The sequence below is a fragment of the Pagrus pagrus genome, assembly GCF_965226575.1.
Source record: "Pagrus pagrus genome assembly, chromosome: 7".
Taxonomy (NCBI): Eukaryota; Metazoa; Chordata; class Actinopteri; order Spariformes; family Sparidae; genus Pagrus; species Pagrus pagrus.
The window spans coordinates 4,228,814-4,243,894 of record NC_140191.1 but is presented as its reverse complement, the minus strand read 5'-3'; the positions used below and the strand labels follow the sequence as shown (position 1 = coordinate 4,243,894).

Here is a 15,081-nt window from a genome sequence, read left to right as displayed (position 1 = left end):
CCTCCAGCGCCTCCGCCCTGCCACACAGCCAGGAGGAGCTCCCCTTTAAACAATAACATCCACATCGGCTGCGTCTCCTCGGGGACGGAGGACAGCGGAGGAGTGCTGAGCACATCTGTTTGTCTTAACAACTGCTGCTGTCTGCAAAGCCGAGGGAGCGGGAGGGGTGTGGACGCACCAGCAAACACATACAGAGGATGTAGTAAGGTGAAAATAAAAGAGAAGAGGGACCTGAGGGAGCGGAGGGGAATCACAGCGGGGAAAAAACTGGAGAAAACATGAACCTGATCAACGGCACTGAAGTCAATGAAGTCTTTTGTGCTTCACTTTTTGGTGTGACAAAACAACTTTTACACGTCTTCCTGTCCAGACGTGTTTTCCTGAACTTATATCATGTCTGAAGCCAAAATATAAACAGACTGACCCGTCTGACTCTGACACAGTGAGTGAAATAAAAAGAGTGCTCACCAAAAATCACTGGATCAAAATTGGCTGAGTGATTGGTTGTCAATACAGCACAAACACAACGCCTGGTTAACTTTACCCACAACCCATCAGGCTAGAAAGGCACCACTCAAACCCAACAATGGATTATTTTTGATGATGATGATGATGGCACCGTCCATCGGCCCAACCCTACTGTCCTCCATACCGATTTTATGGTGCGGAGGATTTGATTTTACGTTTTCATTGTTTGTGGTGCTCCAAGAAGACTCGTTGAAACCCGATCTGAGCGTCCAGACTGAGACGTATCTGTAGAAATCTGACTGGAACCATATTTCAAACCACCTCGACCACGGTCCAGACTTTCAAAAATCAAAATGGATCCAATCTGGATATGCCAAAAAAACAGATTTGAGCTGGCAGTCTGAACCAAGACAAAAAAACAAATAAAATCCAACCTAAAACATCAGCAGATATTTTCTAACAATCTCATATTTCTGACCGTCCAGTCAGACCCAACCACTTTCCTCTGGATAACCAGGAAGTGATCGGTTTACACTCGAGATCAATGCCTCACTCTGTTCCAACAGGAAATGCAGCACATTTAGGAAGTAATGAAACTTTTCTCTGAGCTATAAGTGTAACACAGAGCAGCAGCAGCAGCAGCCGATGTGGTGAGACAACTGCAGAGTAACTCCATTACCTCACATATAATCAGAGTACAGACAGCTGACTGCCTGATTAATGGCTGCAGCTCGGCTGGCATGCCTGGATATAGATGTTGCCCAAGAGCAGAGCAGCTATTAGTGGCGCTCGCGATATGAGGTTAGAATAAACAAAATCAACTAGCCTGTCAACAACACGGCCGCATCCGAACCAAGTCGGCCTCCCGCTCACCCAGAGGCATCTGGACCCAGACGGGTTCAGAATAGATTTTAGGTTTTGAACATATATAGTCTGTCTGAGGGTGAAAGAGGAGCAGAGGGGAGAGCAGCGGACCGCTGACCAGGTCACCAGGTTATTGAACCTGTGTGTTCATCAAAGTGGATTCAGTGGCTGTTAATAGATAAACCGGTGGTCAAATGGAAAGGATCACTTATTATCTCCGAGGTTAACGGAGGCACACTTTCTAGGAAATGTTTAAAAAAATTAAAAACGTACATCTTTAATTCCTCAAAAGCAAAATAAAACCATCATAAAATGCAAGAACAGCGGCTGGAGGAGGTCGAGCGGGTTGTCCAGTAATCGGAAGGTCGCTGGTTCGAATCCCCAGCTCCCCCAGCTGCATGTCGAAGTGTCCTTGAGCAGTTGGCCTCGCATGGCAGCCTCTGCTATCAGAATGAATGTGTTGTAAAGCGCTTTGAGCGGTCAGCATACTCATCATCATCAGCAGGTGAAACTCTCCTGCTACCGTCTTGTTTTCAGTAGAAGTGTGAGGACAACAAACTCACCTTCACTGCTCGACGACTCCATTTTGTCTCGTATTGCAAATTTTCGCAATGAACAGAAAAATACACGCATCAGACTCGGTGAGCAAAGGTCTTAACACGACAGTGCTGCATTCCTCATACTTACTTATGTGTAATACATCACTTTTTTTTAGCACAAACCCCAACACAGCCACAAATATGTTCTAGTCACGGCTTTTTTTTGCTAATATTTCAGTCGATTGAGAATCCTGACTCTCATCCAGACCTGGAGGCTGCAGACGGGGCGGCTCACTTTCCTTTTCAATCTGCTGCTATCTCCAGGATCGCAGCATCTGGCGAGAGCCGTGCCAAGGAAGTAATATATCCTCGCTCAAGATGGCATCAGCGCAGGCGACTGACGGCCTTTCAAACTACTTTCCACTTAATTACCTTCGAGCTGTCCTTTCATGTGGAAGTCATGAGAGCGAAACTATGAAAAAACAGCCATAAAACTGCTCGAACTGCAAATGATACTCGTCCCGGAGGCTAATAAGGGCTCGTATTTCCCAGCCGAGATGTCACTTCTGCCTCTTTTTGCAGATTTCTATTGTAATCTTTCCATTATTATGCAATATTAAGATTTATAGCTCACATGTCTCGACACAATGGGATTATCGATGCCGTTTTCAGGCAAAAACACGGCAAGATTGTAAATCTGCTCCGAGATATGAGTGCAATAAAACGCGACTCCTAAAGCAGCATTACATGACAATTTGACACTCATTAAACTGCCGAAAAATACTTTCTAACCGCATCCTACATCTGTCGAATTCCTCAGTGCTTCATTATAGGCAGCATCCATCCCACACATCGGAGTATTTTGGTTGGACCTTGCTGTGGAAAGAGCCTCAGGTCAACGTCTGGTTGACCGAGATGACCTCGGCTGACCAGAGTGAGGACTTGAGGACCGTGCCGGCCCCGTCCTGCGGTCGCTGAGCACTTTGGTAACAAGGGGAAAAGCATATATCCTGAGCGAAGCACTGCGGGCGCTCAGCACCAGACAATTATCTGTGACCCTGCAATGTTCCATAATAACAACCCCAACAGGCTGAAAGAGGAGGAAATGAAAGTAAGTGGAAAGTGTTTTTAGACGCAGAAATGATTCTGCAGTTCAAAAATAAAAGGACTCCGACCAGATGAACCGAGCAGATACGTGATCCCTCAGACGTCACTCCTACTGCATCGTCAGACAATGAGGGCAACGACGGGAACACACATCATTAAAAACCTCTTTCATGTTTCACTGAGTATGACTCAGCAGACATATTACCACTGCGATTCTTAAAAATAAGGTCACACACACGAGGTCGTCAGCCCCGGAGTCTGGAGTTTGTTTACGTCATCACTCAGGCACAAACACTGAAGGATTACTCGGTATTTGAACCGCTCGTACTGAAGTATCGGTTAAGTTTTATTCTGTCATTAAACAACCTCAACACAACAGACTTTTTTCCACATGTTCGCCTACAAGCCAAGCAAACAAATAGAAAAAAGCTTCAGCAGTACGATACAAAACACTCTGACACTACAGGGACTGATGAAAATGAGCTTTTGTTCATCTTAATTTGTCTCCAGCTCATCCTGACACACTGGAAACAAACTCAGTGGTTAGTTCGAGTTGTTCGGAAAGCGTACTTTGCCAGAAATTATTCTTTATAAATAATAAAATTATTGTTTTTTTTAACTTTCCAGATCTTTTACATACAAGGACATACAGAAAACACTGAAGGAGACTGAAACACTGAAACTTTCAACGCGCTGTCAACTGAATTTCAACTATAATCTTCTTAATTCTTATTCTTCTTAAATGTGAATGTTTTCTGGTTTTCTTTACGTCTCTATGACAGATGACAATCTGTTGCAATCTGTCCACTCAACATCTACATTGTGTCTGTCCACGTCTGAGGTCAGAGGATTCACTGGACGCTTTGTGAAGCCCACTGAGGTGATGTAATTGGGATTTTGGCCTATATAAATAAAATTGACCTGCCTTGACTTGCCTTTGAAGGGCAGACAGCAGCAGTATTGATTTTATTATGCCAACGCCCCACTGCCACAGTGATACCCTCACTGTCCTTGGTCTTTTTTACATAAACATGTGTAAACACTGTATAAAAACCTGATTTTTGAGCTTAAAATCTGAAATCTCCTGCAGGAATCTTGCTTGTTTATGTATTAGAAGACTGAAAGTTAGCTGCTTCCCTTCAGTTTAACCTTTATATTACCGCACTGTGATTATTTATTCATGGCTTCAGAGAAAGCGCCACTAGAAAAACAGCCTCTACCAGCACCCTGAGGCAAACTTCTTAGTCACCTCAAAATCATGTCGGGCAGCTCTTGGCAAGCCGCGGCCGTCGGTCTCAAAAACACAGCTTCTGTTTAGTCAGATTCTGACCAATCCAACACAGCGGCACTGGACTTTTATCCAAAAGTATGCGGACCAGACGGCGGGCAGCTTGATGCGCCACTGACACAAATAAACATCAGCGCTGGCCACAAATAAATACCTCTCTGGCCGGTGTGCAGTGTGGCAGCCGAGCATCTGGCACGTGCATCAGTGAGCCAACACACATGGAAAGATGTGGAGCCACTGTAGAAACACTGTGTCCGGGATATATATTTTTTTTATTTCTGTTTTTTTATAGTGATGCTGCAGGACGCTCGCTGCTCGACAGCCATGACTATATACAGCTTGTTGCCGCGAGAGCTCCGAGGTTAAGACCACAAGCCCTCTGGAGACCACGGCCTCTCACATCTGCACAGCTCCGAACCAGCTGGATGTAACTCAGAAATAATTGCTTCCTCCACGACGTCCAGGAAAGCATGATGTGTGTTGCTATCTTCACGACTCCTCCCTGCAGGGATGGCAACTAAATCAACATTTTACACCCATTTATCAGCAGCTCGCTTTGTAGTTTTTTTTTGCTCGTATCATCTGAGGGACGCTTGAAGGAGGAACGGGGAGATGTTCATCTGGTGGTTGGCAGTCGAGGGAAAGTTATCTAAGATTTACAATTTTTAACACTGAGAACACAAACACAACACTTGATGCTCCACAATCATCTTTTGAATGTGCAAAAACTTACTGAGTGAGCCTTCATGAGATGGAAGCAGCTTATTTAACCAGATTTTGAATAAAGTATAACAGTTTGAAACTTCCTGAGTGTGTGTGTGATGAGTGGAGACGAGGATTATCCTGCAGCCATCGTTTGAAAAGTTGCTAATGATATTTTAATACTTTTTTCCAGAGGCCACAATTCAAATCTGTTTAATCTAAATCCATTTAAACACCATGAATCCAAGCTGACCACAGCCACGTCTTTCTTTATAAGCCCACTGAGCGGTCGGTGTTTCCCCCCATCGCTCTTCTGAACACTTGTTTCTGAGGCTGTGTGCATCAGTGTGAGTGCTGGTACCGTGAGCGAAGCGATGGACCCAGTAGTAGCAGAAGTCCACTCCCAGGAAGGTGAACCACCAGGTCCAGGCCGAGTCCCAGGGCAGCTCCAGCAGGCGGTACCGGTCCCACACATACAGGTAGGCGGTCAGCTCGCAGCCTCTCATCACCAACCTGAGGGAGGGACGGACAGAGATCTACGTCAGTTACAGTACCTAACTTCAGACAAGGTAATGGTACTTTATGAAGAAGGAGAAGAAGAAGAAGGAGAAGAAGAAGAAGAAGAAGAAGAAGAAGAAGAAGAAGAAGAAGGAGAAGAAGAAGAAGGAGAAGAAGACTTTTGACTTTAAAAATAACTTTATTTAGTTACTCTCAAAGATAAATCAAAATCAGGTGTGCATCACCGAAACAAACAAACAAAACAAACAAACATAAGAAGAAGGAGAAGAAGAAGAAGAAGAAGGAAAAGAAGAAGAAGAAGGAGAAGAAGAAGAAGATGAAGAAGGAGGAGGAGGAGAGGGAGGAGAAGAAGGAGGACATTGGGGATGAAGAAGACAAAGCAGAAGAAGAAGAAAAAGAAGAAGAAGAAGATGAAGAAGAAAAAGAAGAAGAAGAAGAAGAAGATGAAGAAGAAAAAGAAGAAGAAGAAGAAGAAGAAGAATCTTTTACTTATGTCTCATATCATATGATGTACCACATAGTGAAACTGGTACTCTGCATTAGCCCTCCTGCGGGAGCAGTGGGCAGCTACAGTTCTGAACCAGTGCCTTGCTCAAGGGTTCTGACTGCAGAATGAACCTAACCATATTTTCCTCTTTATTAAATCAAACAGTCCGAGCTGCCTGAACACTGAACACTCACATGGGGAGTCTGGAGATCATCCCAGCAGATACGGAGGTGAGTCCATCAGTGATGGTGACCACTGAGGCTCCGGTCTTCAACATGCCCACCACCAGCTCCACCACCATCAGCCCGATGAAGAAAGGAGTGGCCTGCACACACACACACACACACACACACACACACACACACAGAATCATGATTCAGCACTGTTACAAACTGTGAAAACACGACAGTTTCAAGTCCACTGTTGCTTTTAGCCGTTGTGTTGAGCTTGAATATTTGTCTTGGCAGACGAGCTGAAAGCTTCAGGACTTTCATGTCTGGTGATCCGTGGTGTTTGTTCCAGCGAGCGCGGCTGGAGCGACCGGTCTGAAGCTACAGCGTGTTGGCAGGTCGGAGATCACAAACATTTGTCTGAGCGGAGCCGCTCCGGAGGTACAAATGATCTCACTGGGTGAAATAAACACCAGCGCTAACAAACCACATGCTTCATTTTTAGGGTTGTCACGTGGAAGCCAAGAGAAATAAAACAAGGAGAAAGAGATATTATTGAAATTGAAAGTGTTTCATTGATAAAATACAGCCATAAAAACTAATCTAGGTAATGTTAAGCTAGTTAGCCTGTTAGCCTGAGTAGCCATAACGCGGTGTAGCTAGGAGGTAAGGTAAGCTAGCTAGCTGACCTTCTGAGAATAATTAAATATAAAAAGAAATTAAAGAATGAATAAGTAATTTGGTAATAAGTAACTTGTGCCACCTGCTTTTTAAGTATTTTCGCGAATGTAAATTCCTGTTTGAAACAAACATTTTAAAAAGTTGATGGCCTGAATATAAACTATGGTTATAATAAATAAACTATCTGCAAGTTGCTTCAGAACTTTTTGTCATTAAAACTGAGAACTAAACGCGCTAGATTACTAAAATAAATAGCTGAAAAGTGTTATAATATATATATAATATATCAATTTTACAAGTCATGCTGCTGTTCTCTGCCACTAGTCAAGAAAAGTTGTATTTCGTTGTCATTGTATCACATAATGTTATTATCTCTGAATAAAAATATCATTTCATGCCCTCAATGTTGCGTAAATATTTCCCCCTTGTATCAAAAACAGTCCTGAATATCTTATCAGGTGCTACAGGGTGTAACTGTCGGCCTTAAGTGTCTGTTAGCTGCACATGTAACAGTATTGTAAGCTTTGTGTTTATTGCACGTACATGCACATGGGAAATCAAAGCTAACAGGCAGGTTTGCTCCTTTGACCTTTACTCCCACAGCCAGACAATTTCTAACACAGTTGCTCATCTGGTGTTTCATCCAAGCTTTGGAGGTGTTCCAGCTACAACTGCAGGAAATGAACAGGACTTTTGTTACTCTAACTTGTTCCACTTTGCACATTTAAAGGTGCAACAACTCCATTTCAAACGGAGTACTACAGAAAGGAAAAAATCAAAACAGGTTTTTTTGGCTTGACCTCCAATCCAGTGTCCCGTGAACCAACACAGCAGAAAGTTGGTGTGTTAAATTAAGAAATTCCTCTTAATTAAAAATATTTGCTTCACTTTTTTTTCAGTGCTACCGAGTTCAAACACATGCGGCTGCAATCTGGTTGACGAATGTGTGATCCAGCAACACAAACAAGCATCGGGATGTTTGTCCTTGTAATTAGCAGCTATTTTTGCACAGGATGCCACGTGAGTCTCTTTTCTTTGTTTTAAACAACAGAAACATGACAAAACTCTTCTGTCTAAACACTGGCAAAGAATGGATTGCATTTAGTAACTCGCTATGACTAAATAAATGGTGAACACCAGCCAAACAGTCAGTGACAGGCCTCAAGTCTAACTGCGCTGGAAACATGTAATAACCTCTTAATGGGTCTGTCAAACATGGAACCGATTAGCGAGGGACGTAGTTAGCAAACAGGTCACGACTGCGACTTCGGCGGCGTGTCAGACCTGCTGGTTAGTTTTAAGCTTGAAGGCGCTCATTGACCAAGTGACTGCAGTCGTAACTGGGACACATGGGCCCGCCAAGAGCGAGGAATGAAGGGCGTGACGAGGCCCGCGGAGGAGCACATCTGCAGGTGGGAAGAAGTGGGGGGAAGTGTGTGTGTGTGTGTGTGTGTGTGTGTGTGTGTGGATGGAAGTGAGAGTAACTGTGCATGCATGTGTGTGCATATCCACATGTGAATGCTTCCACTTTAGCATGCAGGTGTGTGATGTGAGTGTGTGTGAACGCGTGTGCACAGGCAGAGGCGAGAGCGCCACCAGGGACCCGCGATCACACGCAACGCTCCAACATCTGGCAGCAGACTTGCAGAGCTGCAGCTAACAAATGGGCTCGCAGCGCAGGCAGACCTCCTCCAAACCCTCTGAGAGACAGATTATCATGCTGGACGCCGGCCTGAAGCCTCCCCCTCCTTTATTCTCTCCTGTCTCGCAGATAGTTTTACCTCTGCAGCCCGGCGCTCTTGACAGCTCGGGACGAAATTATTCAGCAGGGCACGCTGATTCTCATGCTGCGCAAAAAAGAGAAAGAGGACGAGGGGAAAAAGCTCGTCTTCCGTTTGGGTTTGGCTTTTTCATCACTGTCTCCAATTTTTTTTCCTTATTTCACTCCCTTTAGTTTAGTTTGGTGATATACACATTTTAAAGGACAAGTTCACCCAAAAATGTAAGTCCAGTCGTTATCTGCTCAACCCCATGCAGATGGAAAGTCGGGTGAAGTTCTGTTGTCCACAAAACATTTCTGGAGCTTCACAGCAAAACAGCATTCCTCTCAAACAGCTTTTAATAATGAGAAGAAAGCCAAAGTCTTCCAGCTTTAAGCTGCTAAGCTAAAAGCGTTAGCATGCACTCTGTCTGAAGTGGCTGCACGAGCTTGACCGAGCGTCGAGGGTGTAAATACACCTTTTCAAATCAGTTTGGGATCTCAGGGTTTCAGAAGCTTGGATCACATCAGATGACCTGTATGGAGCCATTTTATGGCTTTATTCAGTTTTACAGCTGAATTAGTATAAAGAGCCGCAGGTCCATCGACAGAGGAGGTCGGGGATGGTGGACAGTGTAACAAGGTGAGCACTTTCATTCAGGACCACTGTCTGTAGTGTGTGTCGAGCAACAGGTGAGTGACTGCAGCCCAAACCATAACTTTTACTTCTAAACCTGACTAAGTATCTGTCTTGCCTAACCCAAACCAAGTGTTGTTTTGACTAACCTTAACTAAGTAGTTTTCTTAGGAACATGTAACCAAACTGCTGGAGTATAACGAAGGTCCCCTACATGTGACGCTGTGAAGGACAAGTTGATATACTGAATGTTTTTTTCAGGAAATGCAGAGAATCAACCTATTCAGTTGTTTGGGTACGAGGATGTGTTGTTCACAACTCAAAGATCAACCAAAAAAACAAACAGAAAATGTTTCCATACAGCTCATCCGGCATCAGAAACTCCAAGATCCCCGTTTTGAAAAGACGTCACTGACACCGAGCTTGTGTACCCGCTTCAGACAAGGTGTGTGCTAACACTTTTAGCATATGAGTTAGTGAAGACTTAAAATAAACGTTGGGATCTCGGAGCTTCCAGAGACTTGGATCACAACCTGCATGGAGCCATTTTAGGAGAACGCTGCAACGCTGTTTCGCAAGAAATGTTTTGTGGACTGTGAAAACTTCACCTGACTTTCCATCAGCATGAGAGTGAGTAGATTCAATTTTCTGCTGAACTGTTCCTTTAAGTCTCTTCTCACTGAAACTCTCCTTTCCTGTGTTTTTATCTCTTTACAAATAAACACAAATCAGACTAAAGAAAGCCTTTTCCTATTCTCCAGCCTTCTTTACATCCTGTGTGGACTGTTTGTTGTGGCATCTAATAATATTATTGTATTTTCATCTGAATTCGTCATTTCAAGGGACGTTAACATTTGTGGACCAGATGTCTGCATTTTCCTTTTTTTTTTCTTTATAAGGTCACGGATGACTGATGTTGGCTGAAAACATGCCGGCCTACAATACACTTTTATCACCGCTGTCTGAGGAAAATATTGTGTTTGCTCTCACATCGGCGAATAGCTGAGAAAGACCTGGAAAGAACCCACAAAGAGCCCATAATTCCAAACAACTCCAAAATTAGAAGATTGTGTTTTGTTTTTTGTAATTAACTCGGCCTGTCGGGATCAGAGAACAACAGTTGTGCAGAATAATTAATGACACATCACAAACTGTAAACAGCGCCGAGTCACAAGCTGCTCACACACACACACACACACCCGTGTGTATCGCCGTCGAGCCCTGCAGCTATAACAAATTTGTTTAATCACAGTTGGTAGTGGATTATAAGGACTCCTGCTGCGAGGGTAATTGTTCTCCTCCCCTGATGTGCCCCATAAAAGACCTCATAACAAACATGTGCCTAAACCTGCACCAGACATTCAGCCGTCATAAAGCACCGACTGAGACGCTGTAAAGTGACAGTAAGAAGGAGAAGAAACCCCAAACTTTTATTTGAAAAGGTGCATTACGTAGAAGTCTGACAATTAGATCTGAGACCAGTCGGAGTCTGAAACTGACCCCAGATGACAGGAGACTTCAGCTGTGGCTGCACAACAGGCGATGCACTAACTGAATGATATGAAGCCTAACTTTTACCATTTTTTGGCTGATTTGTAAATGTTTTATTAGTGCGTGACGTAACTGTTTTGTTGCTGTAAATGTATTGACTTGTTTTTTTTAGGGCCAGGGGAAATGGCCTTAAATCAATATCCCAATCTTGATATCTTGAAATCTCCTCCGAAGCGCTTTATTAAAGGACGTATTTGTAAGAAAAGTAGATTTTTGAGTCTCACTCTCATCTCCCGACGTTTCACGACGGCAGCGGACCGTCCTTCAATCCTAAAATGTCAGTTTTTGACAAGTTGGGAGACTCAAAAATCAACTTTTCTTACAAAGACGACCTTTAACACCACGACTGATAAAAAAAAAAATCACATATCCCAATATTCATGACCAAATACCTCAAAATACCTCAATATTATGTCAATATTGGTACTATTGGTACTTTTACAAAACATTTTTGATAAATAATCTGCAGTAATGTGAATATAATGACTAAAGACAAGTCATTAGTAGAGTCTGGTAAAGTCAGAAATGACATCACTTTACTGTCGTGCAGCCAGGAAACCAGGAAACACTTACGTCATATCATCATTTTACAACATCCATAATCTGAGGTGACACACACTCTTACATCATAACTATATAAAACTGATACATTAACCTGCCCTGGATACATCCAGACTCACCTTTGCAGATTAATTCAAAATAAGATGATGAAATATGGCTGTTCAAGATAATTACCTTGTAACTACAAACATTTATGTTTGTCTTGATGACATAATGACACTGAGACACTGTCCTCTGAGTTTTGGACGAGGAGCGAGGTTGGATGACGAGTAGATCTGCCACTGATTAGTCCGCTGATAGATAATTCACTGGTATTTGTGTCTTTGTTGTGCTTTTAGGAGCCAATCGTTTCTGCTTCGTGCCTCTCCGGTGTGAGTTTCGCTGCTTTTCTCTTCATGTAATTGTAAACTCAGTGTATTTGGGTTTTGGGCGGCTCCTCAGACAAAACAAGTAATTGGACACGTCCACTCAGGTTCTGGGAAACTTTTTACTTTTACTCTTTTTTTGGTAATTCACAGACAAAACTAGTAATTAAACTCTAATGTATTCATCTATAATGTAGATTTGCAGCAGCACTGTTTGAGTTTTTTGACATGTCGATCAGAAACCTTCAAAAACTACTGTTTTCATGATCAGTTAGTTGATCTACAGATTCATTTCTCCATTGATTGATCAGTTCTGACTGCAAAATATCAGAAAACACAGTAAAGATTTGTAGTTAAATTGCTTTTAATCCAAACATGTTCAGCTGGACGTCATATATAAAAAAACAAAAGCCACAAATCTTAACATCTGCGCTGCTTGAACTAGAGTTGGATCAGTTTCCAGGTTTGCTGGACATCACACAAAGTTATCTAACCTCGCTCCTCGTCCAAAGGACAGTACGTCTGTTTGTCCTGATAAATTAAAACACAACTCTCATTGTAAATAACAGTCCCCAGGATCTGTCGTAATATCAAACTGGTTAGAAAATGTTCACATCCATTCGACCGCAGCTATAACGAGTGAATTTTCTCCATCTTTAGTTTGAAAAAAAGCAAGAAATAAAGATACATTATGTAGAAATCTGCATTATTTTTGTGCGATCTGGCGCCCCCCACAGGTTCTGAGTGCAACAACACTGTCGTAAACACAAATCCAGCTCTGTAACAGTCTGACAGACACACAAAATCATCACGCCATGAGTCGTATCTTGAGGTAAACGTGTCTGTAGCGCTGTGATCTGATGTTTCTGTAGCTGTTACTTCAAGGTGAAAAAGTTACATAACGCTGCTTTAAAACTGTAATATATTACATTATAATGACTGCAGCAGCTGAAACTTGTTGTTTTCATGTAAACTGTTTGTTGTGTGATTTTTCTGAGCTCCTCTTCGACTTGATGACATCATCACCTGTTTGCATGAGTGTGTGTGTGAAGGTGAGGCTGTACCCACCTGCTGCACATACTGAGGAACATCCTCCACCTTCTGAAAAGATGACTCGTTCGGTGTGAGCATGGAGAACATGGATCGGAACCCTCTGGACACCGAGCCCAGCTCCATAGCTTCAGCCATTGACTGACTCGCAGCTCGCTGCAGGTGTTACCTGTGCAGGTGTGCAGGTGTGCGGCTCACAGCGGGCTCGTCCCCGTTCAAAACTAAATCCTCTACTCGCTGTTTGACCCGCTTGTTTCCCCCTGATGGGACTTTAAGTGGGTCAGTTATGAAACGAGGAGCGAGACAGAGATGAGGAGGGAAGTTCTGTCCTGCAGGAAACCGAGCCTGTGAGAGTCCACAGCGGCAGGACCGGGTCACTGTGAGCGCTCACCTGCGGACACTCCTCACTTTATAGCAGCACACTTTATCTTTGATCGCAGTGGTTCTCCAGCTCTCGCATTCCGTGTCACTGGATCTCGCGAGAGTTTGTTTACAGCCTGCTGTTCAGGCTGCAGAGCCTCCTGACAGCCAGTCAGGTCATCCGTGTGTTCATAGATTCATGCCCACACAATCAACACAATCAGCCCTCTGTGTGAGGTTCACGAGCTACTGACGGCTGAGAGGAGCTTTGAAGCTGCAGGTTCCCCAGGCCCCATGAACACACCACGGGATTTCTCACTTTATTCACCAAACATGTCTGTATTATTATTAATTGGCCTAAAATGTTCAATATTTATGTTTTATTTACTCGTTTATCTCCCAACTTAAAGACTGAAGAGCCTCTCTACACTGTTGGAAATAAAACTTTGGTTGGAGAACGTGGTTTTAGTTGCTTAAAAGAGGCAAATCAGACACCAAACATGTCTGTATTTGTATTAATTAGTCTAAAATGTTCCATATTCATGTTTTATTTACTTTTAAACCCTTTATTTCCCAACCTGAAGACTAAAACAGCCTCTCTACACTGTTAGAAATAACATTTTGGTGGGGTAATGTATTTTAAGTTACTTAAAAGAGTCAAATCAGACAGCACAGCAGCCTAAAATGTTCAATATTTTTGTTTTATTTACTCCTTTATCTCCCAGCTTAAAGACTGAAAAGCCTCTCTACATTGTAGGAAATAAAATTTTGGTTGGAGAACGTGGTTTTAGTTGCTTAAAAGAGTCAAATCAGACACCAAACATGTCTGTATTTGTATTAATTTGTCTAAAATGTTCCATGTTTATGTTTTATTTACTTCTTCCCCTGTATTTCCCAACCTAAAGATTGAATCTGCTCTCTGGCACAATAAGCAGACAGACGTGACCTCTGTGTCCTCGATAGAGTCGCAACTTTTTCTGCCACACATCAGAAAATATCAGTTTCAAGGTATTATACAAGTATTAGATTACTTTTATCAGTTACAATGAACGTTAACGTAATGAAAACAAAACAGGTTTCTTTGGTTGAACAAACGTTTTTATAGAATTTCCCAAAATATTTTGCCCTGACAGACATGAAACGTGATATAAACTTCAAAATATTATTTTATCTGATAACAATAATATGGTAGAAAATACTGTAAATAAGCAAATACACGCGGTATGATAATCAGCAGCTGTCATACCGCAGTATACCTTGAAAATGCTGCAACTCTAGTCCTTAATCACAGCCAGAGGTTTGGAGGTTTGGCAGATCAGACGAAGATGAGGAGGAGGAGGAAAGACAACACAGGGGGAAAAGGAAAGTTTTGTACAGCCTGAGAAATCTTTAAGACAATCTTTACGGATCCTACGGAGGAGAAATTCAAGAAATAGATGCAATAAATGACTAAAGATTTTGACCGACAACAGTTTTGTGACCTTATATTGTGTAAAATATTGGTCTGATTCTGAGAATATTAGCTTCAGCTGTCAAATACATCTAGTGGAGTGAGTAGTGAAAGTGTTGTTTTAACTTCAGCACAGGTCACTCATTAATAATTAACTTCTCACCAGCTGAGTGCAGATAAAGAGTCGGGGGTCCTGGGACCTTTTGTTCTTTGGGACAGTGTGATGTAAAAGTTGTTTGTTACAGTGTGGTTGTTAATTAGTGGCTGTTAGTGGAGATAGCTGGTGGACAACTGAACAGGTCAGGACATTCAGATTAAAACTGCCGGTAGAGAAGATGGAGCCAGGCGCTGTAGATTATCTGGAGCAGATACAAAGCAGATACGAGGCCCGAGGGTGGGATTCAAGGACAGGTTACAGGTGGGTTAAGTCATGGTTATGAAAGAAATGTGAGCTGTACGAGGGGCTCAGTAGATTTATGATGGCATCACAAAACATTTGTACTGTTCTTCCTCATGAATGCTC

General features: G+C 42.8%; 1 protein-coding gene across 1 annotated transcript in view; it reads right to left on the bottom strand.

Moving 5' to 3' along the window:
* agmo (alkylglycerol monooxygenase) overlaps positions 1–13,192 on the bottom strand; it is a 51,433-nt gene extending 38,241 nt beyond the window's left edge. The window contains exons 1-3 of the mRNA XM_084356321.1: positions 12,767–13,192; positions 6,169–6,299; positions 5,330–5,481 (exon numbers count right to left, since the gene is read on the bottom strand). Of these exons, the coding sequence (XP_084212447.1) occupies positions 5,330–5,481; positions 6,169–6,299; positions 12,767–12,886 (403 nt within the window). The 5' untranslated portion in view covers positions 12,887–13,192. The remainder of the gene's footprint in view (positions 1–5,329; positions 5,482–6,168; positions 6,300–12,766) is intronic.
* Positions 13,193–15,081: the final 1,889 nt, after the last annotated feature.